This window comes from Phalacrocorax aristotelis, chromosome 16 (assembly GCF_949628215.1).
Source record: "Phalacrocorax aristotelis chromosome 16, bGulAri2.1, whole genome shotgun sequence".
In the NCBI taxonomy this organism is placed as follows: Eukaryota; Metazoa; Chordata; class Aves; order Suliformes; family Phalacrocoracidae; genus Phalacrocorax; species Phalacrocorax aristotelis.
This window is the reverse complement of record NC_134291.1, coordinates 2,725,159-2,752,494: the sequence shown is the minus strand read 5'-3', so window position 1 is coordinate 2,752,494 and position 27,336 is coordinate 2,725,159. Positions and strand designations below refer to the sequence as shown.

The window sequence follows — 27,336 nt, the reverse complement described above, 5'->3', positions numbered from 1 at the left end:
GGAACAGCCAGTCGGCGGCTGCTCTTACCGTTCACATTCAAACAACCAAACCACCAAACCCTGACGCGGCTGTGTCCCTCAGCTGGGCTTTGCCTGCCTAACTGGGAGCCTGGGAGTTACAGTTACAGTGCAGCTGCCTTACAAACCTGGGGGCGTTCCGCAACAATCATTCCATTAGTGAAACTATATTTTTTCAGAAACACAGTCTCAGCTCTGGGGTGGGTTACAGGACATTTCCGTGGCTTTGTGGTGCTCCTGTCTGAGGGGTGCTGCTGCATTCCCAGGCGCTGCTGCGGCTGCTCGCAGTTCACCGGCTCTCAGGTGCTGCTGCTGCATTTCTAACCCAGAGCAGCAGCTCCCATGTCCTTTCTTCTTTATTTTCCCCCCTTTTTTAATGCATAGACTCTTAATTTTCGTCCCCTCATTTTATTTCTATGCCACAGTTAATGAATGAAGCGCGGTCTCCCTTGCACATGTTCTGGTTTAAACACTGGACCAGATCAAAAGTCAGCACCTCCGCTCTGGTTTTTGGAGATGGGAATTCCAAGATTTTGCTCAGATTCATGTCAGTTCCAGTAAGGACATTTCATACAGGTCAGCTCGGCAGCCTGTTTCACTGGGGACGGGAGGAGCTAGAGACAAGGGTGCTGCAAGGTCCTGATACCAGATGCCACAGTCTGGTGTTTCTCTGCAGGGGGTGACCCTCTGGACCCATCCCTTACGTTGCCTTGCCTCTGGTTTGCTCACCAACAGCTTATTTATTGCGTTGACTATCGACTTCCAGCAATGTCCCTTGCCAGCCCGGTGGGAGGATATCTGGTGGCAGGATGAGAGGGCAGAGCCCTGCAGCTGCCCTGCAGGCCCCGAGGGAACGGCAGGGAGATGTGCCGGGGGAGGGTTAGGCTGGGCATTAGGAGAAGGTCCTTCCCCCAGAGGGTGGTGGAGCCCTGGAACAGGCTCCCCAGGGAGGCATCACGGCACCAGCCTGGCGATGTTCCAGAAGCACTTGGCCAAGGCCCTCAGAGACACGGTGTGAATTTGGGGTGTCCTGTGCAGGGACAGGGGTTGGACTCGATGGTCCTTGTGGGTTCCTCCCAGCTCAGGGCATTCCGTGGTTCTATGCAGGTCTGGCCCTCACTGCTCTGCTGCGCTGCCCCTGCTGCTCTCCAGCCCAGTGACTGTGTGGCACGTCCCAAAATGTGCTGGAAGGTGTCCTGGAGCCCTGTGGCGACTGTGCCCGTGTCCCTACGCCCAGCCTCGCCCCTCGCCTTGGGCCTGTGCTCCTGCACAAAGCCAGCTTGGGGACATCAGTGCCACCTGTAGGCATGTCCTACCAGAGCCGTGTGCCCCAGCCGAGGACGCGTGTCCTCTCCGCGTGCTTTGGGGACGGTGGTGCTGAGGTGTGTGCCTGCACGGAGGGCAGCAGGTTGTGACTCCTCAGTGGAGTAAGCACATGGTTCTGGTGTCTGTGAGGGGGAAGCGTAAAACCCTGCGAGCGGGAGGCTGCCCAATCCGCAGCCCATCCTCACCGTCCCCGTTCCGCTTTGCTGGGACCAGCCCTCAGGATGGTGGCGCTGGTCGTTGCCGAGGGCCCACTGCCGAGACCCCTATTGCTGTGGGTGCTGCCAAGGCGCTACCAACAAACCTTTGAATTTCCGACCAACACATACCTTTGGAGGTTTTTTAAACACTCGCTGTTGTGCTTTTTCCATAGGGAAAAGTTATTTCTGCTGGAAAGCGCAGCTGGCCTTGCTTCCTCCTCGCTGTGCCTTTGGGGGGGCTTGTTTAATGCTGTGCCTCACCCCGCATCCCACGTGGGCTCTGCAAAGCCTGCTAGTCCTTACTTGCAAGAGCAGTGCGTGTACCCCCCATAAGCAGCCCCCCAGGACCCCGCAGCCAGAGAGCCAGGCCGGGCTGCTTTCATTTTATATGCTTTTATTGATGGCAGTTTTTGGGAGAATCGTGGGGGTGCAGAGATGCGAAGCAGCCAGTCTGGGCTAAAAAGGGGTGTGTGGGGGGGTGTCCCGGGAAATAACCCGGGTGGCAATGCGGGGGGGGATGGGGGATGGGGGGGGGCCGGGTACCCGGGGGGCTGGGGGGTCCAGGGAACACAGGAGGAGCAGAGGGGCCAGGGTATGTGGAGGGGAGCAGGGACCCTGGGGGGACCATGGGGGAGCTGAGGGTCTGGGGAATGTGGGGGGGCCCCGGGGTGGTCTGGGGGACGTGGGGGACGAGAGGGGAGCAGGGGGAGTGGGGAGCCCGGGGAGGACACGGGAATAGCTGGGAGTCTGGGGGGGCCGGGGGGGCCGGGGGACGCGGAGGGGAGCGGGGGGACCCGGGGGGGACCCAGGGAACAATGTGGGGAGCAGGGGTGGCCGGGGGGGCGTGTGTCCGGCGAACGCTGTGGGGAGCGGAGGGGGCGGGGGGTGCCGGGGGACGCGGCGGGGCCCGGGGGGCAGCGGGGGGCCTCGGGGGGGTCCAGGGGACGCGGGGGGGGCCCGGGGGACGCCGGGGTCGGCGGCCGGCAGAGGGCGCGGGGCGGCGGGAGCGGCGCGGCGGGAGGCCCCCGCCGCCCCGGCGGAGCGGAGCGGCGGAGCGGCGCGGGCAGCGCTGCGGCATGGAGGGGAGCGGACCCCCGCCCGGTACGGATCGCTGGAGCCCACCCGGTGGCCGCCCGCCGGCGCGGGGCCAGGTGAGCGCGGCGGACCGGGGCGGGCAGGGACGCTGCTCCAGCCAAACTTTACCCCCCTCCCCAGGTGGCTCCGGGACTCCCCGGGCACCCGGCGGGGGAACCGGCGGCTTCATCCACCAAAGGGAGCCCCGCGGGTGCCTCCGGTACCGGTACCGGCACCGCCGGAGCCCCCGCGCCGCGGCCATCGGGACGGGGGGGAGAGGGCCGGAGGGGAGGGGTGAATGGAGGGGGGATGGAGGGAGGGAAGGGCTGGATGGGGAGAGGAGTGAATGGAAGGAGGGAAGGGATGGATGGAGGAGAGGAAGGACGGAGAGAAGGGACTGGATGTGAGGAGGGATGGCTGGAGGGGAGGAAGGCTGGAGGGAAGGAGGGGGTGGCGGGAAGGAGGGATGGCTGGAGGAGCGACCCAGTGGCAGGAGGGATGCTGCCTGGAGAGACACGGAGCCCACTGTGCTGCCATGCCCGGTTGTGGGCACGGCTGTGACTGGGAGGCTGGGGTGCCCACCCTGTCCTTCGCTGCCTTTTTCCTGGCTGACCAGTTCCTCCAGTATGAAATAGGGTGGGCAGAGGGTGCGGACACCGACCAGGGGGATTGCCCGGGCAGAGTCCCCAGCCGTGGGGTGGGAGTGGGAGGAAGGGGCCCGATGCGGGGCTGTGGGCAACATCCTGGGGAGGGAGGCTCCTGCAGCCCCTCTGCCATGACACCCTCCAACCTCTCCTCTTCCCCATCCCCTTCTGCGTCCCCTCGGCCCCTTGCACCCAGCGGGGCAGGGACAGGCAGCTGGAAAGGCAGGGAAGGAGGGATGGAGCAAACTCCAGCATCCTGCTTGGCACTACTGTGTGGGGGTGCTGCCCATCAAGCTGCTCACCTCCTCGGTGAGCTGCCTGAATTTTAGTCCCTTCTCCTTCGTGCCTTTCAGCATGGCAATATGTATCCTCCCCCTGACACCCTCCCCTGCCTGGGAAGAGTCTATGTGGAGACCCTGCCCTTGGGGGGTCTGGGCACTTCTGTCACCTGGATCCTCTGCTCCCAGCAGCTGGGTGACAGCAGGGTGCTCCAGGGAAGGCTCAAACACTTGCGAGACTCAGGGTTCTAGGTATGGCCCGGGCATCCCTCCGCGGGCGCCTCCGAGCAGGGCTGTGGTGGCTGCGATGTTTGCTGGTTCCGTGCAGTTCTGCAAAATCCCAGACCTTGGGGGACCCTCAGGCTGGGTGAGATCATGGCAATGGTTGGTGTCTGTTTCGTGACTGCTGCTTTGCTGATTGCTACCGTCCCAGGAATCTCAGGGCCACCCTGTGAAGCGCTGAGCCCGCTCGGCCGCTTGCCCTGCTTGGGCTCAGGGAGGTGACCAGGGGAGTGTGCACAACAGCAGTGGGGTGTTGCAGAGGGGCTGCACCCCAGCGATACCCCCCGTAAGTCATCCCAGGGGTACCTCACCTGTGAACTCTAGTCTTTTTTTATGGCTAACGTGGCCCCAGTGGTGCTGACTGTGCCAAGGGCTGCACAAACACAGCCAGAGAGATCCCCCGTGGCTGCAACGGGCCACGGCTGCATGTCTCTCCCTGGTTTTACTAGAGGGGGCAGCTGGGGCGCTGGCACGGTGCCGTGGTTTGCAGGCTGCCTGCAGCTGTGATCGCTCCCATCTGAGTATGATGCTGTCCTCTGGGACCAGCGTGCACAGCCCTGCGTTGGCAGCCGTGGAGGCTCGTGTCCCTCCTGCCAGGCAGTCTGGGTGACAGGGACCTCACCGCCTCTGATGAGGCCGCCCCGGAGCCAGGCAGCGGGTCACCATCGCTCTCGTTATGGAGCCTGTGGAGCAAGGGCTGATTTTGATGGACTGAATGCCCCCTGCCCGTGCTGCTTTCCATGGCAAAGAAAAGAACACGGCTGAGTTAAAGCCCTCTTGGGATGGAGCCCAAGTAAAGAGCTCTGACCCCCTCCCCAGGGGGTTGTCAATCAATCGCACAACTTTAATAATGAATTAAATCTCTTGAAACTCAGCCCTGTGCTGGTTGCTGCTGTGACTCATCTCAGGGTTGCTGCTGGCTGTCTAAATGTTTTCACCAAAGCCATATGGAGTGGAATTCTCTGGCTATTATACTCCATATTAACAATACTTGCTTCCCTTGGCCGTATGCAATGATTAGAGCATCTCCAAGTTTAAATCGAAGCTTTGTCCCCTTCCTTGGTTTGCTGGGTTGAAATGGTGCCAGTCAGGACTCCTTTTGCTTGGGCAGCGCAGGGTGGACTTCTGTGTCTGGCCCCGCTGTCCTGGGTGCAGCTGGGGGAGCGAAGGGACCCCCAGGCAGCGTGGCCCGAAGGGAGACTCAGGACTGTGAGCTTGATCACAGCTTTAATAACCATCCCTGCCTTAGGCCCTTGCTGGTGCCAGGCACTTAGGCGGGGTGTAAGAAATGCATTCTCAGCTTTGGCAAAACCATTTCCAGTGAGGTCTTTTGCTCAGCTGTCTGCTTTCAGGGTGTGCTGGGTTTTAATCCCTTGTGCACTCTGAGTGTCTGTACTTGCCGTTTGTGGCTGCTGTGTGGTGTCACTGCTGTCACACGGGTTGGTGGGTGCACGGAGACCTTTGGTCTCACCACTGTCTCAGGAAGGCTGTGATCTGGCCCATGCCTGGGGCTGCTGGGGTTCGGAGCTCAGCATCACCCCACATCTGCCTGGAGGAAGCATCTCCTGAGCTAGCAGGGAAGATCCATGCACGTCCCAATCAGTCGTCACAAACTGATCTCATTTCATGAGAGGAATTTAGATTGAGAAGGGCCTCTGGAGATACCGTGTCCAAACCCCTGCTCAAAGCAGGCTTAGTAGTTGAATCATGTTGCTCACAGCCTTGTCCAGGAGGTATTTTGAGGGGAACCCTTCTTGCTCTCTGCAGCTGCCTGAGAGGGGCTGGAGTGAGGGGGGGGCTGGTCTCTGCTCCCAAGTCACCAGTGACAGGACGAGAGGGAACGGCCTCAGGCTGCGTCAGGGGAGGTTTAGGTTGGGTATTAGGGGAAATGTCTTCCCTGCCAGAGCGGTCAGGCCCTGGCACAGGCTGCCCAGAGAGGTGGGGAGTCACCGTCCCTGGGGGTGATCAAAAACCCTGTAGACGTGTCACTTCAGGGCATGGTTTAGGAGGCCTGGGGGTGTTGGGTTGGCCGTTGGACTTGATGATCTGAGAGGTCTTTTCCAACCTTAATGATTTTATGTATTTTGGACCAAGGATGGAGATCCCACAACCTGTCTACTCCCTGTTCCGATGGCTTAACAACCTGAGGAGAAACATTTTCCTAGTATCTCAGTGGAATTTCCCATGTTTCAGCTGTTCCCATCACAGACTCACAGACTGGTGGGGGTTGGCAGGGCCCTCTGAAGCTCATCCCGTCCCACCCCTGCTTGAGCAGGCACCCCCAGAGCAGGGGGCACAGGGCCGCGTCCAGGTGGGGGGTGAATCTCTCCAGAGAAGACCATCACCTCTTGTCTGATCTTTATGTACCTCTGAAGAGTCTGGCTCCGTCTTCTCTGCATCCTCCCATTAGGTAGGTGGGTATAGCCGTGAGAGCCCCCTTCACCTTCTCTTCTTTGGGCTGAACAAACCTGCTTTTCTCAGCCTCTCCTCACCCATCCCGTGCTCCAGCCCCTGCCCTTGCTCCGATGTTCAGTTCTTAGTCCTAAGCTGATGCTGGCAGATGGAAGGATTCTCCATCAGCAAGTTCATCTTACCATCCTATCAGCTGCACATCAGTCTCCTGTGTGGACTCACTGGTTTCTTGTGGGGTTTAGTGGATGATTTTGGTGCAGAGGCATAGCTCTGTGTCCCCTTGTCCACGTGCTCCCTCCCAGGGTTCATGGGCTTCATTTTGCAGGAGCGACTGCCCTTCCTCTGCTTCTGCCCTGAATTAAGCAGCTCCAGCATATGACTGTCCTCTTAGAGCTTCTTGTCCAGGGCTTGCTTTGGTGAGCAGTTCCCTGGTGTGCCCGAGGACTCGTCTCATCTCGCCTGAGGGACGCAGAGTGCCATGACCCCAACCACGCCAACCTGAGGGCACAGCCAAGGGCAGGGTTGCTTCCAGCTCCAGTCCCGCAGCCGCTGTTCTGCTGCCCGGTGTAGTCCTGTCCGCTGCCCCCGTTTCACGGGAAGCTCCACACCTGCAGTGGGAGGCTGCCGGGAAGTGTCCTACAGAAAGGTACCCAGGGAGGAGGGGTGCGTGAGGGCGGCTGGGTGGTCCCCAGCCATGCTGCATTCCCTGCCTCTGATGGGAGCCCACCCACGGTCAAGCCAGGAGCTTTCTCACTCTTGTGGGCAGCTGCCTATGGGCTGAAATCACATCCCAGCCTCCTGCTGCAGATGAGGGAGAGCAACCCAGCACTGCCACCTCCTCCCTTCATGTACACAGGCAAGGATTCACCTTTCCTGTCTGGGATGGCTTCTACTAATGAGGTTTTGGGATGAAAAGGCAGAAAAAGTGATGCTGACGCTTGTTTCAAGCCCTTGCGCTCACCCACTGGGAAACAGCTGGCTGATAACCTCAGCCAAAACTGCTGCCACCAGTGATCAAAGATATTCTGGGTTATTCACCCACCCACCCAGGCCAGGAGTGACAGTCCCCCTCCTCCAGACCCACCCCTGTGCTCCTAGGAGTGAGTAAATGTGTCCTTGGCTAATGAAATCTCGTATCTTCGTTTATAGGAGCATCTGTAGAATAATCAGCCTTGTCATTTTAGCCTGGTCACAGAAGCAACACTTGGAGCAATGCAGCTTTTTACTGACAGGTCTGGAGCCCCAGGGAGTGGCTGGCTGCCTCTGTAGCCAGTGCTGTACAAGCGCACGCCGGCTGTACCATCGGCACCTTCAGGTGTGTCGTTACCTGTGTGCCTGCTGTCATCTGCAGGGAGATCCTGCCCGTCCCCAGCGCATCACCCTAGCTGCTCGGCAGCGCTGGGTGCAGGTGCAGCAAAATATCCCAGGCCAGAGGAGCTCTTGGGTGGCAGAACAGCAGGATGCTTCAGATGAGGGACCTCAGCATCCCGGTCCCCTAGCAACCGCAGTGCGGTCCCCTAGCAACCGCATCCTCGTCCTGTAGCAACCACAGTCCGGTCCCCTAGCAACCCCCTTCAGGCCCATAGAAACAAGGCTGAGGGAGGGTTTCTGTGCAAATCTGCAGCAGAGGCACTGAGCAAGAACTGATGGAGGGCAGCTCACCCAACCCCACACCTCATCCAGCCCATGTATTTGTTGGTCTGTCATGAGCAGTCACTGGTTCCTGACAATACCCTGACAGCTTAGGATGGGGAATGGTCGAGGATTCAACGAGCTGGTATTGACTGAATGCAGCCTTTGTAGCTAGGGGAAGAGGGGGATAATCTCCAAGTGTCAGTGAGTCCGAGTATCAGGACCAGCGAGTGCAGAGTGTTTTGCCTTGTGCTTTCATGTCTTCCTGACCTGTAGCGCTCAGCACTGGCCTGGGTCCCATCTGGGATCCCCAAGCAACGCACTCTGCTTCTGACATCTCCCGTTCCCAGACCTCAGCTGCCCAGAAAATCCTGCTCCCATGGCTGGTGCTCCGTGGCTGTGCTTTCCATTCTTCCTGCACAGGGAAAGTGCCAGGGCTGCAAGCGGGCAAAGTCTTGGAGGGGAGATGTGTCCTGTGGAGATTCAAAGGAAACAGAATTTGCCCCTGATGTTTGTGATGTTTAATGTTTTCTCATAGCCTGGCTTTGCTGTAGCTGCTGAGCCCCCCCTCCCCAACCTGAGCTGTGTGCACATCACAGGGGAGCCAGATGAGCCTGTGTGTGATAAATGTGCTGCTGCATGTCACTGATGATAAGCTCAGTGATGTGTCCCTGAGAGCCTGACCAGGCTGGGGGGTGGGAGCTGGCCTGGGAGCAAAACCTCAGCTATCCCCATAAAACGGGCTGGGAGCCGCTGTGGGACGTGCGGGCTCGCAGGCACTGCGTGAATCGGCACGGCATCCATGGCGAGATCAGTGTGACAGTCTTGTGTAAACCAACGGGACATCAGAGGGACATCTGTGGTCAACCAGTAGAGGGGAGGAGGCAGAACTGGTGGTCAGAGCAGTGGATCGAGGTTGCTGGGCTCTGGTCCTGTCTGTCCCTGGGATTGCCACTGCACTCTTCTAAAGTATAAATTACAGCCCCTTTTCCCCACATTTTGCTGTGAGTCTCTTGCCTCTTGCCCTGAGCAAATGACATCCCTTTTCCCTGCCTCAGTTTCCCCAAGTGGGTTACAGAGGATGATGCTCAGCACTCCAGAGGATAAGGGAGCCTAACTGGCCTGGCTGGGTTCCACGGGGGCTTTTTCCCCCAGTGAGCAGGGATCACGAGGGGATCTTCATCCAGCCTGTGATGGAAAGGAACCAGCTATGGGAGCTTCACCTCCACAACTCCTTAGGAGACGCCTTTGTGCTATATGGGCCCAGCATTTGGTCCTGGCACTCACTGGAGGAGAGGCTCGTGTCTCTGGGGGTCTGTCCATGTGCTGGAGATGCCTGAGACTTATGTGGTTCTGGAAAAAGATATTCCTATCCTCTCCAGCAGTTTTTAGCTCCCTTGGCCTCCTGCTGTTCAGCAGAGGGGAAGACCCCAGAAATTTGGAGCTTTCTCAGCAGTGCAGAGCCCACTGCAACATTGGTGCGAGCAGGGTGTGCTGCATAGCCAGCACAAGCAGATGAAACGATGCTCATTTCTAAGGCTCAGAGAGCTGCAAGCTCAGATGAGGTGGCCTGCTGGCCTCTGAGGTCTTCTTTCATGCAGACACTTCATGCATATTGCATGTGTGTTTGGAGCTGTGCTCAGCAAGCCAAAGTGGCTTTGATGCTAACGCAGCAACGAGCAGACCTGTGCCGGTGCCCAGCCTCACACAAAGCAAAAATAAAGGCAAAACAGTCGCCAGCAGCTCAGTGCCCTTGCTTATGTCGGTGACTTTCCATGTGCCCCTTGGGCTGTCTCCTCTTGCAGCACCCAGCAGGGTAGCAAGAAGCCTGAAAACGAGTTTCAAACTGCACGTGCTTAGTTGTTACGCTGGTCTGGTGTTTGCATGGGGGGTTCCCATGACAGCCCTATGGTCCCTGTTGTCCTCAGCACGTGTTTAATATCTCCTGCTGGCTAATGTGGCTCCCGTTTCATCTGCAGAGGACGAGATTGTTTCCATGGCCGACTCGACCACCACCATCGATGACATCGAAGGGGAGCTCTTCAAAATCGAGAGGATCAGGGAGATCCTGGTGAGGAGGGAGTCCGAGCTGCGGTACATGTGAGTACCTGCCTCCTCCCGCACTGTCACCCCTTCCCAGGGTCACGCCACTGGTTTTTTATGCCTGCCCAGTGAAACATGGACCCTCCCTGGGGATGAGCAGAGCTCAGGCTGCTTTCTGCCTTGTTTTCCACCTGGAAGCGCAGCCTCTCCCTCTGCTCTGGCCTTGCTCTTGGAAGGGGCTCGAATGGGTCCCTGTTACAAAGCTGCCGCTGATGCTCTGATGATTTGAGCTGTGCAAACAGAGTTTAGGGCATGGGTTTAACTACAGTAAAATATTTCTGTATTCAACCACAAGTACCGCATCTTTCCAGTGGGTCCACACTCTTCCCCAGTGCGTGGCTCTTGGGCTGGCCTTGGGAAGGACCTGAGGTTTGGTAGCTCATTGCTGCTGTCTGGAGAGAGTGCTTTGCCCCAGCATCTCTGGCCGTCAAACAGCCACACAACCACAGTTTAGTCTCTCCACGTTGCAGTATTACATGTCCTCCCAGCTCCTCCTTTGCTCACCCATCCCCTGGCTGTGGGGGGGCAGCAGGACCCATCGGGGCTGGACCACCATCGGTGCCCGATGCCCATCCCCACCCTGCATCCTGCTCTCTTCTCCCAGCACAGCCTTTGCAGCCAGGTGCAGAGGGAGGGACCTTCTCCAGGGTCTATTTCAATAATCAAAGCAGTTTTTGAGTAAAACACCAGAGGCGTTTCACATTTAGGGCAATCAAATAGTCACAGTGTTGCAGTGGTACTAACCAGCTCTCAGGGTGATAAAGAACATTTTCCCCTGGTGTATCTGGGAGGAAAAGGATTGACTAGCATTCATCGTCTGGGTTGATTAAGCTTTTTAACACCACTAAATTGCTGTAGTCGGCCCAGTCCTGAGGTCCCGTGCTGTCAGGTCAGCGCAAAGCTTGGGATCCTTTCCTGGTCATGACAAATGTCATATTTACTGGCCTGCAGCACTTGATATGCTGCTTTTTTTAGTGTGTCTGGGTCCCCAGTGGTACCTGCACTACAGGGATCACCAAAGCCTGGAAATGCCTGTGTAAATCCACTGTCTGGGGGAGCTGTGAGCTGGACTGTGGTTTAGAGGCTCAGATTTGGAGTGATGACTTCTCTGAGGCACAGCTCCCCTGAATATACTGTTGAAAAGGATCTTTGGGAGTCATAAAAAGTGTAGTTCTTAAATGCTTTCCATGGCAACTGGTACCTAAATCTCACAGGTGCTGCCAAAACTCACACCTCTTGCTTTTTTTTTTTTCTCCTTTTATTTGTTTTCTTCCTTGGCTTGCCCTGGGAAAACAAAAGGAAATCACCTACAGAAGTCACATACTGGGGTGGGTACGGGTGCAAAAGTGATCACTCAGAAATTTGTCAATGCTGGGATTACATGTCGGAGTGGTTTGGAGGTGCTGGGGGGAACTCGAGCATCAGCAGCTCTGCGAGGCGGGGAAAGCCAAGGGCCTCCCTCAGCGCCGCTGCTGGAGAAGAGGGATCCCCAGGCCTGGGTTTGGCAGGAGAGGGTTAAAAATGATGGGGAGTTGAGGCTGAAAGGGGCTTTTTTCCCCAATGGGGGGAAAATATGAAATATTCAGGATCTGTGGGTCTCAGGGCAATGGACATCTCCAGTGGCGTGCTGCCAGATGGGGCAGTGACCTCAGCGGATAGCGATCGGCGTTCGCTTCATGTTGGAAGTGTCAGACTAAAGTGTTCCAGTGCTTCTGAGATGTCTGTGCTGTGGAAAACAATGAAGGCCCCAGTATTTCTCTATATATTTTATTGGGCAAAAAGAAAGGTCTGAAATTCCTGTGGGAGAGTCAGCTCTGCGCCTCACCCGCTCAGTGCTCCGATCCGCTCCCCGGGGCCGCACAGGGGTAGCACGGCTACAGCTGATGCTGCAAAAAGTTTTATTGCCGGTGGTAGAAGCAATCTCAGCTCCAGCAGCCCCCTTCTGGGTGCTTGTCTTTGCAATCTCTCCCAGGTTTTATTGAAATGAAAATTTTTGTTATTGCCCACTTATTATTCTCATTATCAGTTTTTACAGAATTAAATTCTGATTTATTTTTAATAATATTTCAGTTATCATTTGACTGTTTATTTTAATTTTAATAAGCATATCACTAGCGATCAGCCTGTTGCCCACGTGTCCCGTGCAGACATCCCCGCTGGTGCTCTTTGTACGAGCTCAGGGCTCAGCCACCACAGGACTATGAGCAGGCACTAAAAGGACAAACAGACCTCCCTGTCCTGCACATGCAGCTCCCGGACGTCGGCATCGGTGGAGCTGCCCAGTGCAGTATGCGAACAAATGAAGATGCCGTCAGAGCAAAAATTGTCAGAGCCAAGAGGAAGTCTTCTCCCGTACCTGGGATGTTCTTCTACTCCAGCAATATCTCACAGGGTCCCTCTTCATCAGTCTGTTTATTTTCCTTTCCCTAATTAATATTCCTGGTGTCGTCGGCTCAGCTGACAAAGCTCCATCTTCAAGTAGCTCCAGCAAATATGACTCATCCCAGAAAGGGTGGACGGCGTGACTCAGTGGAAGGCCAGCAGGATTATTGGAGATGCAGACAGGGCTTTTAGGAACGCACGCTTCAAAGGGAACCAAAGGCACATCTGTTCAAGGTGGCAGCAGCTCATGAGTCAATCATGTATTATCTGTAGACACAGCTTATGCATTAGGGTTTCTCGTCACTCACGGCCATGGAGCTTGCTAGAAATCTCAGCTGTGCTCTTCTGGGTTGGATGATTTCCCATGTGCCCTGCAAAGCATCCAAGGAGTCCCTCTGCATCGAAGGCTTGGCTGACCTTGGGAAGCTTGTGCTAAGATGCTGGGTGCTTGGTAGGGCTTAAGAGGATGTATGGTGCCTCTGGCTATGTGGAAAATGGGTCGGCTGATTCCTTGCAGTCAACATTTGGACATGCTGCTCCTCTTGCAGGCTCAGTACAGATGGTACAACCACTGTGCCCTGCGATGTTGGTGCTTACCTTCTTCATGAAACTGGTTGCTGAACGTGATGTTTAATGGGTGCAAATGCTTCCCATCCCACCCCGTGTAGGCACAGCACTGTGCACAGGGTAGTGCAGGGCCAAATCCTGTGCCAGAGACCTGTGGTCTCCAGCTGAGAGGTTTGTGCCACCAGGTATTTTCCCAGCACAGACTGCTCATGGTTCAGTGCCCACGTCTATTCTCTAAAACATGCAGGGCTGCAGTCACAAGTCTGTGAGGTCTAGGAACCCCTTAGATACAGGTGGATCAGTTGCACTGTCATAAGGAAATGCTTCTGGTCAGAGTGTCCACATCTACCTCAGGGTGATGGTTGGAACCCCCTCTTCTGCTGGTGGAGCTGTTCAGCACTGTTTGAATGCGCTGCCTGACCCCAGACCCTCTGCCGTGGGGTTTCTTGTGCCTTTGCTGGCTCCAAGCTCCTGGAAGATGTGTGTTGAGAGCATGAGGACTGATGTATCAGTGAAGGGGTTGCTTCACGGATGCAGCAACTGAGCAATTTCTGGTCCTGGGGGTGTGGGAGCCTGTTACACCTGGAAAATCTGGGGCTGGATTTTGGATGGAGATACCTTCTCTTAACTTCAGGCCAGGTAACAAGAGGTGGGGAGATGCCAGATAGTCTGGCCAGAGTGGCTCAGCCACACCAAGGTAAGCCTGGAGAAGCATTCCAAATCCCAGCTCAACAGTCCAACCCTCATCAGGAGATTCAGCGCCTTGCCACGGGGTGCAAGGGCTTTAAAAAACTCTTCTCAAATGATCCAACAGCCAAAAGCCCTGATCAGACACTTCAGTTCCTGGGTACCTTAATGCCAAGGAAGTAGCGCTTCACTTGCTGCTGGCTGGCTGGACTGCGCTGAGGCTCGGGATGCCACGTCAGAGCAGCATTGGCTTTTTCTCATCTTCCCAGTGAGGGATAATGTGTGAGGATCCCAGGGAGGGCTCAGAGCATGAGCAAAAGTATCATATGGGTTGGACTTGTCATCCTTTGGTTGGAGATGTGGCTGGCCCTAGGCTGATGCAACCTTGGAGACCACTGGAAGGGCAGACAGGGCAGGGCACCCCTTGGGCCGCTGCTCGCTGTGGGTATGACTTGCTGGCAGAAAGCAGGAGGACTTTGAGGAAAGAACCCTAAAGGGCAAAGCAAGGAAGTCTCTAAAGCCTGCTGGCACGAGAGGTCGGGAGGTGGGGAGCACAGCGATGCTTATCATGGCCAGATGCCATCGTTTCTCAGACTTGTCCAAGCATGGCTTTAGTGAGGGCATAGACATGAGATTTTGATAACAAATCAATAAATAAATTGGGTTAAGTCTTCCCTGCCAGCCCTAGTGAGCAGCAAGCAGGGCTTGAGCTGGTACACCCATGGAGCGGGCTGAGTGTCTGTGGTGCTTCCGAGACATCATCAAACTGCCTCCAGCACGGACAGGGCTGCGCATCCCCCGTTCGCGCCATCAGCAGCTGGTGCTGACATTTGAGTTGAGACATCCTCATCGGTATCTTGCTGCTGTCGTGTGGTTTGAGCCAGAGATGATTTCACTGCCTGCGGCTTCGGCAGGCTCCTTTTCTCCTGTAGAAATTACCTTGTTTCTCAGCAGACACCTGCAAAGTTTGCACATTTCCCTCCTCTGTTGTGTTCCATTTTTCTACCTTGTTTTTTAATTCTGCAGAAAGGCAATATAAAAAAGTCAGATCTTTTTATGTGGCAGCAGCTTCCGTTTGGTTTTGGAACTTGCTGTCTGGGGATTATTTTTTGGGAGAAAGAGAAACACAGCTGCTACTGCATGTGGAAGTGCCAGGTTTTAATAAGGCTTCGTTGTCATTAGAGTGATGAAACTTTTTCTTTGCCAACAACCAGTGACACAACCCATGTAGCTCCAACAAAAGCTCTGAGATGAAATGGACTGCCGTTTCGTGTGGGAAGGCAGGTAAATCTGTGCTCCCTGCCGCAGGCACTGAGTGCATTGCCTTCCAGTGTTTGTTGGGTGTTGCTCTGGAGGTTTTGAACCTTTTCTCTCCGTCTTTTCCTCAGTGGTTTCACTTGTGTCTCTGCAGGATGGATGACATTCAGCTCTGTAAAGAAATCAGCCGGCTGAAAAAGGAGCTTCAAAAACTCATAGCCCTTCCAGGTAAGGCTTTGTAAAGCTTCAGAGAGCTGCACCCTGCCACTGCAATCAGCAGAAAGGCTTCTATGAAATACAAGAAGCCCTTGAACAGCTCCCACCCCGGGATGCTCCCAGAGACACTGCCGCTGCAGGCAGCATCAAGGAACATGGCTCCTTGGGTCAGACCTGAGATCTTTCTTGAGAGCTTTGCTGCATGCAGTACCACCAGGGAGTCCTTGCCCGGGCCTGGGCTGAAGGGCAGAGGAAACAGAAAAGGAGTTAAAAACACGAGTCCTTTGAGGAAGAGCGTGGGTCCTGGTATAGGAGCAGGACAGGAGCTTAGTGAGGTGGCAATGAATGCTGACACAGTGGGACCTGCCACGTACACCGAGGAGATCCCCAAAGCAATTGAGAGGACAAGCAGGGGACGTTGTCTGACCACCCCACGAAGGGGCCCCTTTGGAGGTAGCAGGAGGGGAGATGCCTTCAAAGGCCTCAAGTTTGTGAAAAGCAATGAATTCTTGCTGTGGCGATGTCAGAAATGCGTGTCAGTGATAGGCAGATGACAGCAGCTGCCGGGGGAGGATTGCTGGTTGCAGCTAGGGAGATGTCATGCCAAAGGGGCTCAGTGATGTCCCTGATTTAGGTGAATTAATCACTCAGGATGTTGAAAAGAGGCAAACAAAGATCAAACCTTGGCTCACTAAAGGAACCCCCTCAGCCAAAATATTCAAATGAAAGCACACGCCAAACAGCTCGGGGTTTGAATGAGAACGAGCAAGAAAGGCTTCCCCACAAGCTGGGTCCATCACTGTTCTGTGCCTCCTCCTAGGGCATCTTCGTTCAGCCCCCAGTAAGCACTCTATGTGTGTTTTCAGACCCAGATGGGAGACACATCCCTGCTTATTTGTACCCATCCAAGCATTAAGATCTGGACCACCACAAGTATCTCTCTGAAGCTGCTGCACTCACTGACATCAATGAGCGTGTAGCAAGGGGCGATGCCTGGGTGCAAGACAAGGGACCAGCTTTGCACATCTGTTTCCCAGAGCAGCAGCTCAGCTCATCGGTTCTGTACCCAAAGGTTATCTCAAAGCCAAGGGAGGCAAGAAACCGTGACCCTTTCTAATGCCCTAGTTTCGCGATGCTGTGTGTGCTTGTGAATCTTCAGCACGCAGTTAGAGCCCAGCTGCTGCTTCATGTGCAGGTCTTGATCGGTTAGAATCAACCTGGCTGCATCCAGAGGGAGGTTCAGACAGGGGAGGAGAGGATTCTGCCGTAAAAATGAGAGCTGCTTGCAAAACATAGACCCAAATCTCCTGTGAGCTTTCAATTCAAACACCTTCTAGTTCATAAAGCAAGACTTGACCTAAATGATGGCTCAGGACCAGAGATAAACTTGGCCTTCTCTGAAGCTTGAGAAATGTGGCCGGCTTTCCTTCGTCTCCTTTGGTCTTTCATTTCTAGCCTCTTCAGCATTCCCAGATCCAGCTGAGAGAAAAAATGCTGCTTGCATCAGGGATGCTGTTTTTGCCTTCTTTATAACTTGGCTCAGATCAGACTGTGCTGGAAAAATCCAGCAAATCATTGGTCTTGTGAGACTATAGCAGCAGATCATTCGTAAAAATCGGGTGTTGAACTTTGGTTCGGATAAAGACTCAAACACGTCAGTGCTTACTCAGAGCTCAGCCAGACCTGTGGCTTGAAATCTCACCAGACCAAGGTGCCTTTAATAATTTGGAGAGGTATTGTGGTCCTGATGGACTCTGACATCAGCAAGGCAGGGGAAAACCGCAGTGTTTATACAGCGGGTATGTTACCTCTGCCATGCTCTAACTCAGGAATGCAGATTGTTAATTAACGCCAAACAGCTGGTATGTTTATGTACAGCCTGATGTTTCCGATTTGTGTTGCATCCAAATGACACCGTACATGCTCCTATTCCCACCAGGCAGGTGGGAGCTCCTCCACAGGACAGTGCCCACGGCCGGGTGACTTTACAGTAACTCTTCATGGTAGAAGGCCAGGAGCTGTGGCCCACACCCCAGTCCAGATCAGCTTTCTCTGCCAGGAAGCTTGAGCTCACTCCCTGCACAAGCCCAGAATTGTAGGAGAAACCTTTGTTTGCTGGGGATGTTTCTAACAACATGATGATTATGAGAAGTCCCCGCTACATGGACCCCTGCAGCAGCACCTCCGATCAATATATAGCAGACTTTAAACTACAAATCAATACCTAATTTAGGCAACTGCTGAAACCCAGCCTACAGGGTTCGCTCCATGTTGTGAATTTCACTGCATTTTTATTCAGCTGGAGGGAGACTGGAGATTGATCTGTCCTGTGCCGGACTGATTTTGGAGCTGGCTGCTGAATTCAGAAATGGTATTAAATAGCTTCAGCACAGTCATAGTTTCCACCTAAGGTAGCTCTCCATTCATATTTAACACTCCTTAGCCCTATCTCTGTCATCTTCACATATCCCACTTACCATTATGTACCAATTTATATAGGACATGACTTCACAGTGATGTGAGAGTTTTCAGGTCTTCACTAACTCACTGCCCAAAGGTATGTGGGTCCCACCGTGCCCGAGCTAGGTCAGTCTGGGCGTTCAGGTGACAACCAAGACTAACACATTCAAAACAGCCTGGCAGACACTTGTGGGCCTCCTTGTCACTGGGGTGGGAATGGGGCTGGCAGTGGTTTGAAAGGTCAGATGTAGAGGATGAGATCACAGGGGCTGTGTTCAGCAAGGGAATAAGGCTACCAAAACAGTGCATCCTATTGGTTTTCATGTCTCTGTATGTATGGGATAAATGGTGATGTGAGGTGTTCCCAAGGCATCAGGGCATTGTTGATAATTCCCTACGCACCTGAATCCCTGCTGGTTTCTCAGCCACATGGAGGATCTGGCTCAGAGGTCTCTGGACCCCTACCCAGCTCAGGGCCAAGCTGAGACCGGCTGCGTGTGCTGGCATGGGAAACGTGGGTTAAGCACATCCTAGCTGAAGGGTCTGGCATTTCTGAGCTTGTTGAGTCCCGGTACCCAGCCTCTTCAGCAGTGCAGTGTGAAGATGCTGGGTAAGCCATGGTCATCTTCCACCACAGAGGTCACCTTGTTGAGGAGCCCTTCCTCTGCTCTGCAAAGCTCACAGTAGCATCTTGCAGTGCTCAACCCCATGAAAATTTTGATAAAGAAGCTAAAAATTCAAAGTTTGATGATTCGAGCCAGGGTGGTTGGGGGATGAAGTTGTTGCTTATTTAGCAGCCTGTATCTGGATCCATGTGCTTCCTCTGGGTTGGCTTTTACCCCTACTCTCACATCTGCTCCCGGGTTGAGCAGAAGCAGAGCAAGCTTAGCCTTGGCACAGGCAGGGTGGCCCCTGTTGGTGCGTTAAATGTGTTCCCTGTGCTGCAGAGAATGAGAAGTCCAACGAGGAGAAGCAGAGGGAAGAGGAGCTGGTGCAGCAGATACACAAGCTGGTGGAAACACGGGATTTCCTGGTGGATGATGTGGAGTTTGAGAGGCTCAGGTAACTGGGTGCACTGAGGACAGTACAGTCTGTCATCTGATCTGTACTGTGTCTTGCCAGATGGTCCTGAATGCCTTGCTACTCCCTTCCTGAGTGCTAACCAATCTCTTTGCCACAGGGAAAGAGAAGAAGACAAAGAAATGGCAGAGTTCCTGCAGAGTAAGCTTTCCAAAAGCTACCTCCAGAAAGCAAGTAGGTGGTTGATGAGTTTTATTCCTTGCATTGAACCTCTCTGGCAGTTTCTCTAAGCACTCTGTCCCCCAGATTTTATTGCTCTGCATGGGGCTAGTTTACATGAAGGCCATCTGTTGCTGAGGAGGGTGTGGGGAAATGGCAACTGGGGGATGCTGGTGCTTGAGATCACATTGTGGAAACATCCTGAATTGGTACAGATGTTATGCTTAGGCTCAGAGGGGATCTCATCCCCACGTACCAGTACTTAAGGGGCAGCTGCAAAGAAGATGGAGACTCCCTTTTTACACGGAGTCCCGTGGAGAGGACACAGGGGATGGACACAAGTTGCTCTTGGGGAGATTCCGAGTGGACACAAGAGGGACATTTTTCACAGTGAGGACAGTCACCACTGGAATAATCTCCCCAGGGAAGGGGTTGGCTCAGCCACATTGGACATGTTCAAGAGTCAGCTGGACAGGGTGCTGGGCCACCTTGTCTAGGCTGGGCTCTTCCCAGAAAGGTTGGGCTAGATGATCCCTGAGGTCCCTTCCAGCCTGGGATTCTGGGATTCTGATTCCATTTCCCTCCTGGCCTTTCCCAGCCAGCATGTCCTATGGGAATGGGGACGGGGTAGGTGTCCTTTTATGGCTGATGTACTTCATCTGACCCTTTCCAACCAGCTCCTTACATTTCATCGCACCATTAGCTAAGGTCACAAGTTGTGGTATCCATCCAGTCCTCCTTTCTTTATGGCCTCTGACAGCTACCCTCTTCCCTGTGCCTCCATCATTGCTGGAGGAACACCTCCCCAGTGTGGTGAGAGGCATTTCCAGCCCAGGGTCTCTGTGCTTGTAGCACACATGCTGATGTGCCTCCTGGATGCAGGTGCTCATGCCCAGCTGTGGGTCTGAAGAGGGTCAGCATCTTAGCCCTGAAAGGAGCTCTAAGAAGAAGTGTTGGGCGTGTGCTCTTGTCACCAGACAGACACCGATTCCTCTTTCTGTAGCTCCTGTCAAAGAGAAGAAAATGACTTCCAGGGGGCAGCAAACCTCCGCACCGTACATGACCAAGACGGGCCTCACCCTCCTCAAGGAGTGCTGTGGCTTCACCTGCTCCATCATGTAGGCCAGCCCCCAGCTCCTCCATGGTAGCGTACACATCCCGGGAAGCTGGGCCGGGCAGGAGGGGCTTCCTTGGCGTGTGGAAATAACCAAATGCCTGTGTGGGGTGGGTGAGCGCTGATGTCTGGGACACGCACAGCGCCTGGAGCTGCGGGTGTGGGGCAGGAGGGACCACCAGGCTGCAGCCCTGCTTTGGGGGCTGCCATCAGGGAAAAGTGCTGGGCCCCCACTGAGTCCTGGGAAGGGAGGCGGCAGTGGTTGTGGTTGGGAGGAGGGCGAGGGGATGGAGGGGTGGAGAGTGGAAGAGAGATGGAGGGCAGGGAGGAGCAGGGCCAGGCGCACTGCTGGTAGTGTGCCCCAGGCACCAAGGCATCTCCTTGTAAGCACGTGCAGGAGGGAGCTATCGGTCAGATGTACTGTGCACACCTGGTGCTCACGGAGTTACACCACCGATGCCTTTGTCTTGTAGCGTCTTCTCTGAAGACCTAAGAGGCCGTCAGGCCTTTCTGTCCTTGAGGGTCCTCACGTGCCTCCTTGCTGATCCTCCTGCCTGCTCCTTTTCAGCAGGTTGCGGTTAAATAACTGTCATCTGCTGGCAGCCACAGGTGCCCAACCATGAAGTGATGTGCCCATTATTTTAAAACAAAGTTTACTAAGGGCCAGGCTGTGTCAGTTGTGCAGAACCATCCCCTGGCTGCTGAGGGGCAACCAGACAAGTCCCCATCCATTTGCCAGTGGTCCAGGACATAAACCCATTCCAAACATTGTCACTTTGTAGAAGTCTCAGGGAATAGAAGACCCATAGAAGGGCGCTTCTTGCCAGCATAGCATGGTGTGGACTTCCCCACCGCATCCCAGAAGGAGGCTGAAGTGACCGGGCTCACAGAGGTGGGTGGCTGGATCCCCACTGGACCAGCTCTGCCTGGCTCAAGCTGCATCCTTACCCTTGTACCTATGCATGGCACTGCTTCACAGTACATGCTGCCAAAATTGGTGGCTGTGGGGTGCAGACAAGTAAAGCAAAACAGCTTGGTGTGGGATGAAGCAAAGGCTGAACTGGTGATAGCTGGTGAGCTGAGCTCACCCCTGACAGAGTGTGATGAGGACACAAGTGAAGCAAGTCACATCTGAGATGAACTTATGTCTATAAGGACGTGCTTTAATACAGTTGAAGTGAAACTCTGGGCTCCAGCACCACCAAGCTGAGTCCAGACCTTACAGCTCATCACAGGGAAACTGCAAGGACGTGAGACCACCCACCCACTGAGCTCACACCTTCCTCCATCCCTGGGCTTCACCCAGTAGGTGATGAGCACGGCCAAAGCTGAGTGTTAGGGCCCGCCTGACAGCGTGTGTGACAAGCACTGTGCAAGAGGAAGATGATGGTAATGGAGGTCCAGTGTCTGTTCTCTGTGGGAGGGTATGTCTCATCCTTAATACTAGTGGAGACTTCCACTGTGGCAGGTGGCCTGACACCTGAGAGTTAGTCTCATTGGCATTAGGCGCTCTGTAAATCAGGGTTGGCTTTCTAGCCATTGAAGAAGGGGGGCACCAAGTGGATCCCATGGCTGCAACCCATGGTTTCCTATCTCTTGCCTTTCCTCCCCAGGTCTCCAGCCAGAGTCCACAGTCTGCTCTCCTCAGAGAGTTTCAGCTTCCCATCATCGTTCATGCTTCCCACTGCAGCACCACCACCGAAGAGACTTCCCAAGCAGGCTGGTGCAAGCTCGAATGATGGCATGTCCCCTTCGTGCCACGTTAATGGTCGTCTCCTCCATGACATCAATGAACACCGAATTCCACCCGAGCTCAGCTTGGAAGAGGTGTGGGCAGCCGCGGCAAGCGAGTCCATGACAAAGAGGACTGGTGCAGGCCTTCACCTGGACACGGTAATAAAAAAAGCACTGGGAGCTAATGTTTGGAGAACATTGTGCTTCACTGTCCAAGACATGCTGTGGCCACAGATGATGTCTCATCCTTAGTCCTTTACCACTGTGTGAGTCTCTACGGGATGATTCCTGAGGACTCTTGGTGGGGAATGTCTCTGGTCTGGGTTTCGTTGTGCTTGTATCGGTTTTATTGCAAGGTGCTTTATGGCTCTGGGTAGAGCTGAGGAAAGCGTGAAGGGCAGTCCCCAGAACCGGCTGAATGAAGGGCTAATTCCTGTGAAGTTATCACCTGAGCACAGACCTGATGTGTTGAACTACAGGCAGATGAGCTGCTTTCTCCACCTCACTATTACTGGATTCACTTTTCAGCTCCAAGAAAAAGGAAGATACTAGAGCAAAAGAGAAAAGGAGAAAAATTCAGAACAGGGCAACACACAGAAGGAAACAAAAACCAAACAGGATTCTGGAAAAGTGGCAGGGGAAGGTGGAGACAGCAGGTGAGAGAGAGTCTCACTGCCAGGAGGGCAATCGGTCCTGCCCTCCAGTGCCCCAGCCAGCGCCTCTGGGCTTGACACCGTGAGCTGGACATAAAGTCCTGTGCAAAAGACTCACGCACCCTGCGGCCACCCAGTGTCCCAGTTCCTGTTGTCCCTTCTAAGCATTCACCTGTGCTGAGGTGGCACAGCCAGAGCTGCTAATGCCCATCGCGGCAGGACACGGGCTCTCTTTCTTGCTGGGTGTGAAGGCCTCTCACATCTCCTGCCCTGCACTTCTGCCCTGTAGGCTGCTATGGCTTTACTGGGTGTCCCGGGGTGGCCTCCCATTTGGGTGGCTGCCCAAGAGCTCTGGTTGCCCTCTGGCCAAAATGCTCATTCCTCTAGCTCAATCCTGCTGCATCTTGCTGGAGGGTCTTGAGATGGTGTTCCTGCATGGCTCGCTGTCCAGCACGCCCATGCCAGTGAGATGGTCACAAGCCATCTGGCTCTTTTCATTGCACCCGATAGCACATTCATCCCTTTAAGACACAACACAGGTAGGATCCTTCCTGGTGCAATGCCATAAGCAGGTCCAAGTTCTTCCTGCATTTGTTCATCAGCACTGCCAGAAAACCCAGTGTGTGGGAACCTGTTCTCTAACCTTTGCAAGGGGGTTTCCGCTCACTTGTCCTTCCTAAAGAATCTCATCCTGCTATGGATCTTACCAGCAGCCAGAAAAGTCCACAAAGTCCCCCTGCACACTCACAGACCAGGGTGCAAGGCCCCAGTGGGCCAACATGGCACCTGGTCATCTCTAGCAAATTTGACCCTGCTTTGGTTCATGTCACCTCTGAGTTGACTGCAGTGGTCAGTCTGCAGCCTGCTTACATTTTGTGCTGCTTGTTAATGGCATGCAGCATCCTACAAACACCACCTTCCAGTTCCTGGTGCTCTCCTGGCTTCAGGGAGGTTTCAGTGTGGGCTGGAGAGAGCATCCTCTAGATCCCAGGGGAAAATTAAGTCACAGAGAGCTCCTCTCTGCTTTGCCAACCCTGTGTAATGGAGTGAAGTGCAACACACAGCTGGGGCTGTTGTCCAAGCAGGGGTGACAGGCCATCACGGGTAGCATCCATCCTGGAGCTGATGGGACAGATTGGGCCACTCCCTGCCCTTCCAGAAACTGCCCGGTGGCTGCTTTGCTTGGTCACTCTGCAGTCACACACATGGTGCAATGCTGGTGTTTGCTTTGACCCACACAGACCAAAGGCTCAAGACCTAGAAGGCCCCCTCCCTGTCCTTGCATTCCCCAGGGTCTTCTTGCAAAGGGTGAGTAACCGAGCCAGTTTGGTTGGTTGGACCAAGATGGAGCCAAAGGCAAGGAATAGCCCTTGCTCCCCTCAAAACTTGCTCCCCTGATTCATCCCTACCTCCACCCCACAAGGCCCCAAGAGCCAGACTTCAGCTGCTGCGCAGTGCTTGGGCAGGCAGGGAGGATGGCTGGGGGGAGACGGGCAAGGTCCTGGCCTGTTTTGTTCTGTGTTTGCTGGCTGTGTTTGTGTGGCTGGTCATGGAGAAGGAGGCAGGCTGCTGTCCTGGTCCTACGATACTATTATTTGGCCTGTATTTTAACTGACACCAAAGGTGCGCAGCACACGGGAGCGACACTGTTTCATGTGCATTGATTTCAACCCAAACAAATAAATGTCTGTTGGAAGCTTGGTTCGTAGATTTTTTCCCTGCCTGGGAGCTTTGCAGAGAGGTGTCTCAGGCTGTGGCATGGCAGGGTGGTTGAAGTGGAACAGATACAAGATCCTAAAAAGTCAGGCTGGAATTTGGAGTTCCCTGGTATTGCAGGAGTACAGAGCAGCTCCTGCTGCTGCAGCAAGATATCCACCCCTTCCATTTCTGGCTCTTGATCTAACATTTCACTTTTGGGCCAGGCTGAAAAATCTTTGCAAAAGCAAGAAACTGCCGCCCTGGGTTAATATCCTTTAATTCTCAGAGCCCTGAGTACTTCTGATGCATTTGTTCACAGATAACAGCCTTCTGTCCTCACTGAGCCTCAATGGTAGTGTTTATAGAGGGGTTGTGGAACATCAAATGTCTTCTGTATGTGGCACTGTGCTTAATGGAGTGCTGAAGGGGGTCTGGCTGAACCACCTCTTCTCTTGGCCACCCGACTCTCCCCCTCCTGATCCCACCCCCCAGGTGCTCTCAGGAGGAGGAGCAGGACTGGCAGGCCTGCAAACTGTCGGGTCTCGTGATTTTTGGTGTTTCCTGTCCTTGGGATGGGTGATTAAAGGCCATAGGAGAAGCACCTCATGGTGGACATGCTGGAGAAGACAAGGAGGTGGGAGATGGGCTGAGTAGGAGCCGAGAGGCAGAACAGAGTCAATGCTTCGCTGGGTCTTGTCAGTTGTGTAGCACCAGGGAAGCTTGCAGTCATTCACAGATGCAACGTGCTTTTATGCCAGCGACTGCTGAGAGGGGACCAGGCAGCTCTGGCACCCGCGGCCTCTCTTGGTTCAGGTGGCTGGAAACTGCATGTACAAAACCAATGCTCTAATTCGGGTGTAATGACTTCCATGTCTTTGCCACCTGGCAGCCGATGGTGCTTGGCATGCCAAGTCCCACGTAAGTGCTAATCATGGGGTTAACAAGCCAGAAATGTCTTCTGAAGTCACTGCTGAAGGCAGCGGCCAGTGCTAGCACAGGGTTGTCCCTGTGCATCCCTGCAGAGTGCCTAAGAGGGGAGGTAGCAGGTCTCCAGGTGAGAGCATCCTAAGGGATCTGGAGCTGACAGTGCCTTTCCATACAGCTGTGCTGTGTCAGAGCATGTCCCTGCCACTCAGGCTGCACGGTGGTCCCTCCGCACCTGGCTGCTCTGGGCGACGGTGGGAATCCCACCATCGGTGCTGGGGCAGAGCTGCCCTGCAGAGCAGAGAGCATGGCAGTGAGCACCGGCATTCCCAGCTCATACACTGATGGAATAGCAGGCTGCTCTGGAGGAAACGTTGACAAGAGTCCAGATTAAACCAATAACAACATCTCAGTGTGCTGGGGATTTTCCATAAACAAGAGTCAAAACAGACTGCAGATTTATCCAATACTTTAATCACCTCTTCTCTGTGCCAAGAGAAAGAAATCTTACAAAAACCTCCACCCAAACCCCAAAAATACAATGCAGACAAGTCCAAACCTTGCAGTTCCCCAAGGAGAAGGCAGGCTATTAAGACAAAAAACTTTTTTGTACACAGCAACACAGAACTGAAACCCTGAGACCTGATTAGGTAATTTTAGTCTCTGCTTCCATAGCCCATGGCATCATGAGTCACATATTGGTTTCACCTTGCCCAAGGAGGTGAATAGATCTGGCAGGAACTGCATCTTTGCGGTGCTCAGAACACTGTGCTCGGGCAGTGGGTCCTGCCCCCTCCTCTGCTGGTGCTGAGGTCCCTGAGCCAGCAGGATGGCTCCAGCAGGCAGGAGAAAGGGAGTGTGGTTGATGGTCCCAGAAACCCTGGCAACCCTGATCCCCTCTCTGGGGCAGGACTCTAGGACCAGCACATCTCCAGCTTGGCATCTTCTAGCATCTCACAAGCGATCAGAGCAGAGCTTGTCTTTCTGCTAGGCTGGGGGTGCCTTGGCTGGCTTTGCCTTAGCTTAGATGAGAGGCTTTCCTTCCCTTCCAGGGAAGGATGAAATGAGTTTCATAGGCTGGAGCAGCCGGAGTCTGTCACCCACACCCCTACAAGCTCTGGTTCCCCTTCCAGGCAAGCCTGACCCCAGACACCCCTCACCCCAGTCACGGCAGTGTCAGTGCACACTTGAGGTACCACCTTACCCTCTTCACACCATTAACAGCATCTCTTGCCAAGGCTTCTTGAAGAGGCATCTTTAGGGGCTCCTAGTTTTGGGAGGAGAGGTGAGGAACTTGTGTTATTTAGACATCTTGTAGCCATCCAGGGAACAACCTGATCTCCTTAAGCTGTCCAGAGCCTCTCCAGTAGACTCATCTGTAAAAGGACACTGAATTATTTGGGCTGGAAAGTCAAAAAGTGCTGCTGTGGTGGTCACAGCTCTCTGAGTGTGCTGCTGGCTATGAATAGCACTAGACATGGCTCGGACAGGAATTCAATCTCTGGAGCGGTCAGGGAAATACCTTCTTGTCATGCCTCCTCATCTGGGAAAAGGCCAGAGACAGTGTCACTTCTGTGTCGCCCCCGCCCTGTCCTTCAGCAGCTTGGCTGGGTCTAATCCAGGCTGGTGTTAGACACAGCTTTGTCCCACCACCCTGCTCGTGACAAAGACATCTGGCAGGTCTCTAGGGATAACTCCCTTACCCTGATACGCCCACAGATAGAGATCCCTGGGCTCCTGGTTTCTCCCTCCACTAGCTTCTCTGCAGTCCCTGTGGTAGACAGCCTGATGTGGTCTCTTTTCAAGAGCTTGCTCAGCTGGTCAGAAGGTCACAGTGCTGCATCTGAGGGCCAATGCCATCTGTGCAGCTCTATGGAGGAAGAAGGGTTCAGCGCCTCCCAGCAGTCTGGGACTTGAGTATGGCTTACGCCTGCCTAAAGGCTTTGCATTGCAGGGGATCTGATGTCTTTGCTCTGCTTGTGAATGGCACATGAGAAGAGGCAAAAATCTATCCTCAGGTTTCGATTGCTGGTCTCTGACTTTCTAAAACAAGGCGTTTCACTATGTGGGGGCATGGATGGGGCCACAGAACCAAGCAGTTCCGGCAAATGATGCTGCAGAGCAGCATCCACACATGCTGCGGCTTCATGTTTGGGGTGCTGGGGCTGAGCAGGGGCAGACAGGACATCAGGACGAGTCAGGAGCACAGGTCTTCAGCTTGGCCTTCAAGTAGGGCTGTAAGGGACATGCTGAGTGTGATGTACTGGCTGACAGATGGACACTGCCCTGCCCAGCCTGCTGAATGAAAGGAAGAAAATGCATTGAAACAAATCAGAAAGTGCCTGGTTGGACCAATGTATCTCGTTGTCTTTCTGTCCCGTGCTGAAGGTTCCTCAGAAGACTTCAGCTCAGGCATCCACATAAGAGACAAGTCTCTGA

General features: G+C 54.3%; 1 protein-coding gene across 2 annotated transcripts; it reads left to right on the top strand.

Moving 5' to 3' along the window:
• Positions 1-2,529: 2,529 nt before the first annotated feature.
• Positions 2,530-21,964, top strand: LOC142065280 (bMERB domain-containing protein 1-like). Of its 2 annotated transcripts, none has more exons than XM_075111255.1 (7): positions 2,530-2,692; positions 9,843-9,963; positions 15,014-15,087; positions 18,483-18,597; positions 18,716-18,789; positions 19,778-19,892; positions 21,502-21,964. In XM_075111255.1, the coding sequence occupies exons 2-7, from the start codon at positions 9,860-9,862 to the stop codon at positions 21,872-21,874; spliced, it is 855 nt and encodes a 284-aa protein (XP_074967356.1). In that variant the 5' UTR covers positions 2,530-2,692; positions 9,843-9,859; the 3' UTR covers positions 21,875-21,964. The 2 variants fall into 2 exon arrangements, with proteins under 2 accessions (XP_074967356.1, XP_074967358.1); XM_075111257.1 differs by having other exon boundaries at positions 19,778-19,918; positions 21,502-21,591.
• Positions 21,965-27,336: the final 5,372 nt, after the last annotated feature.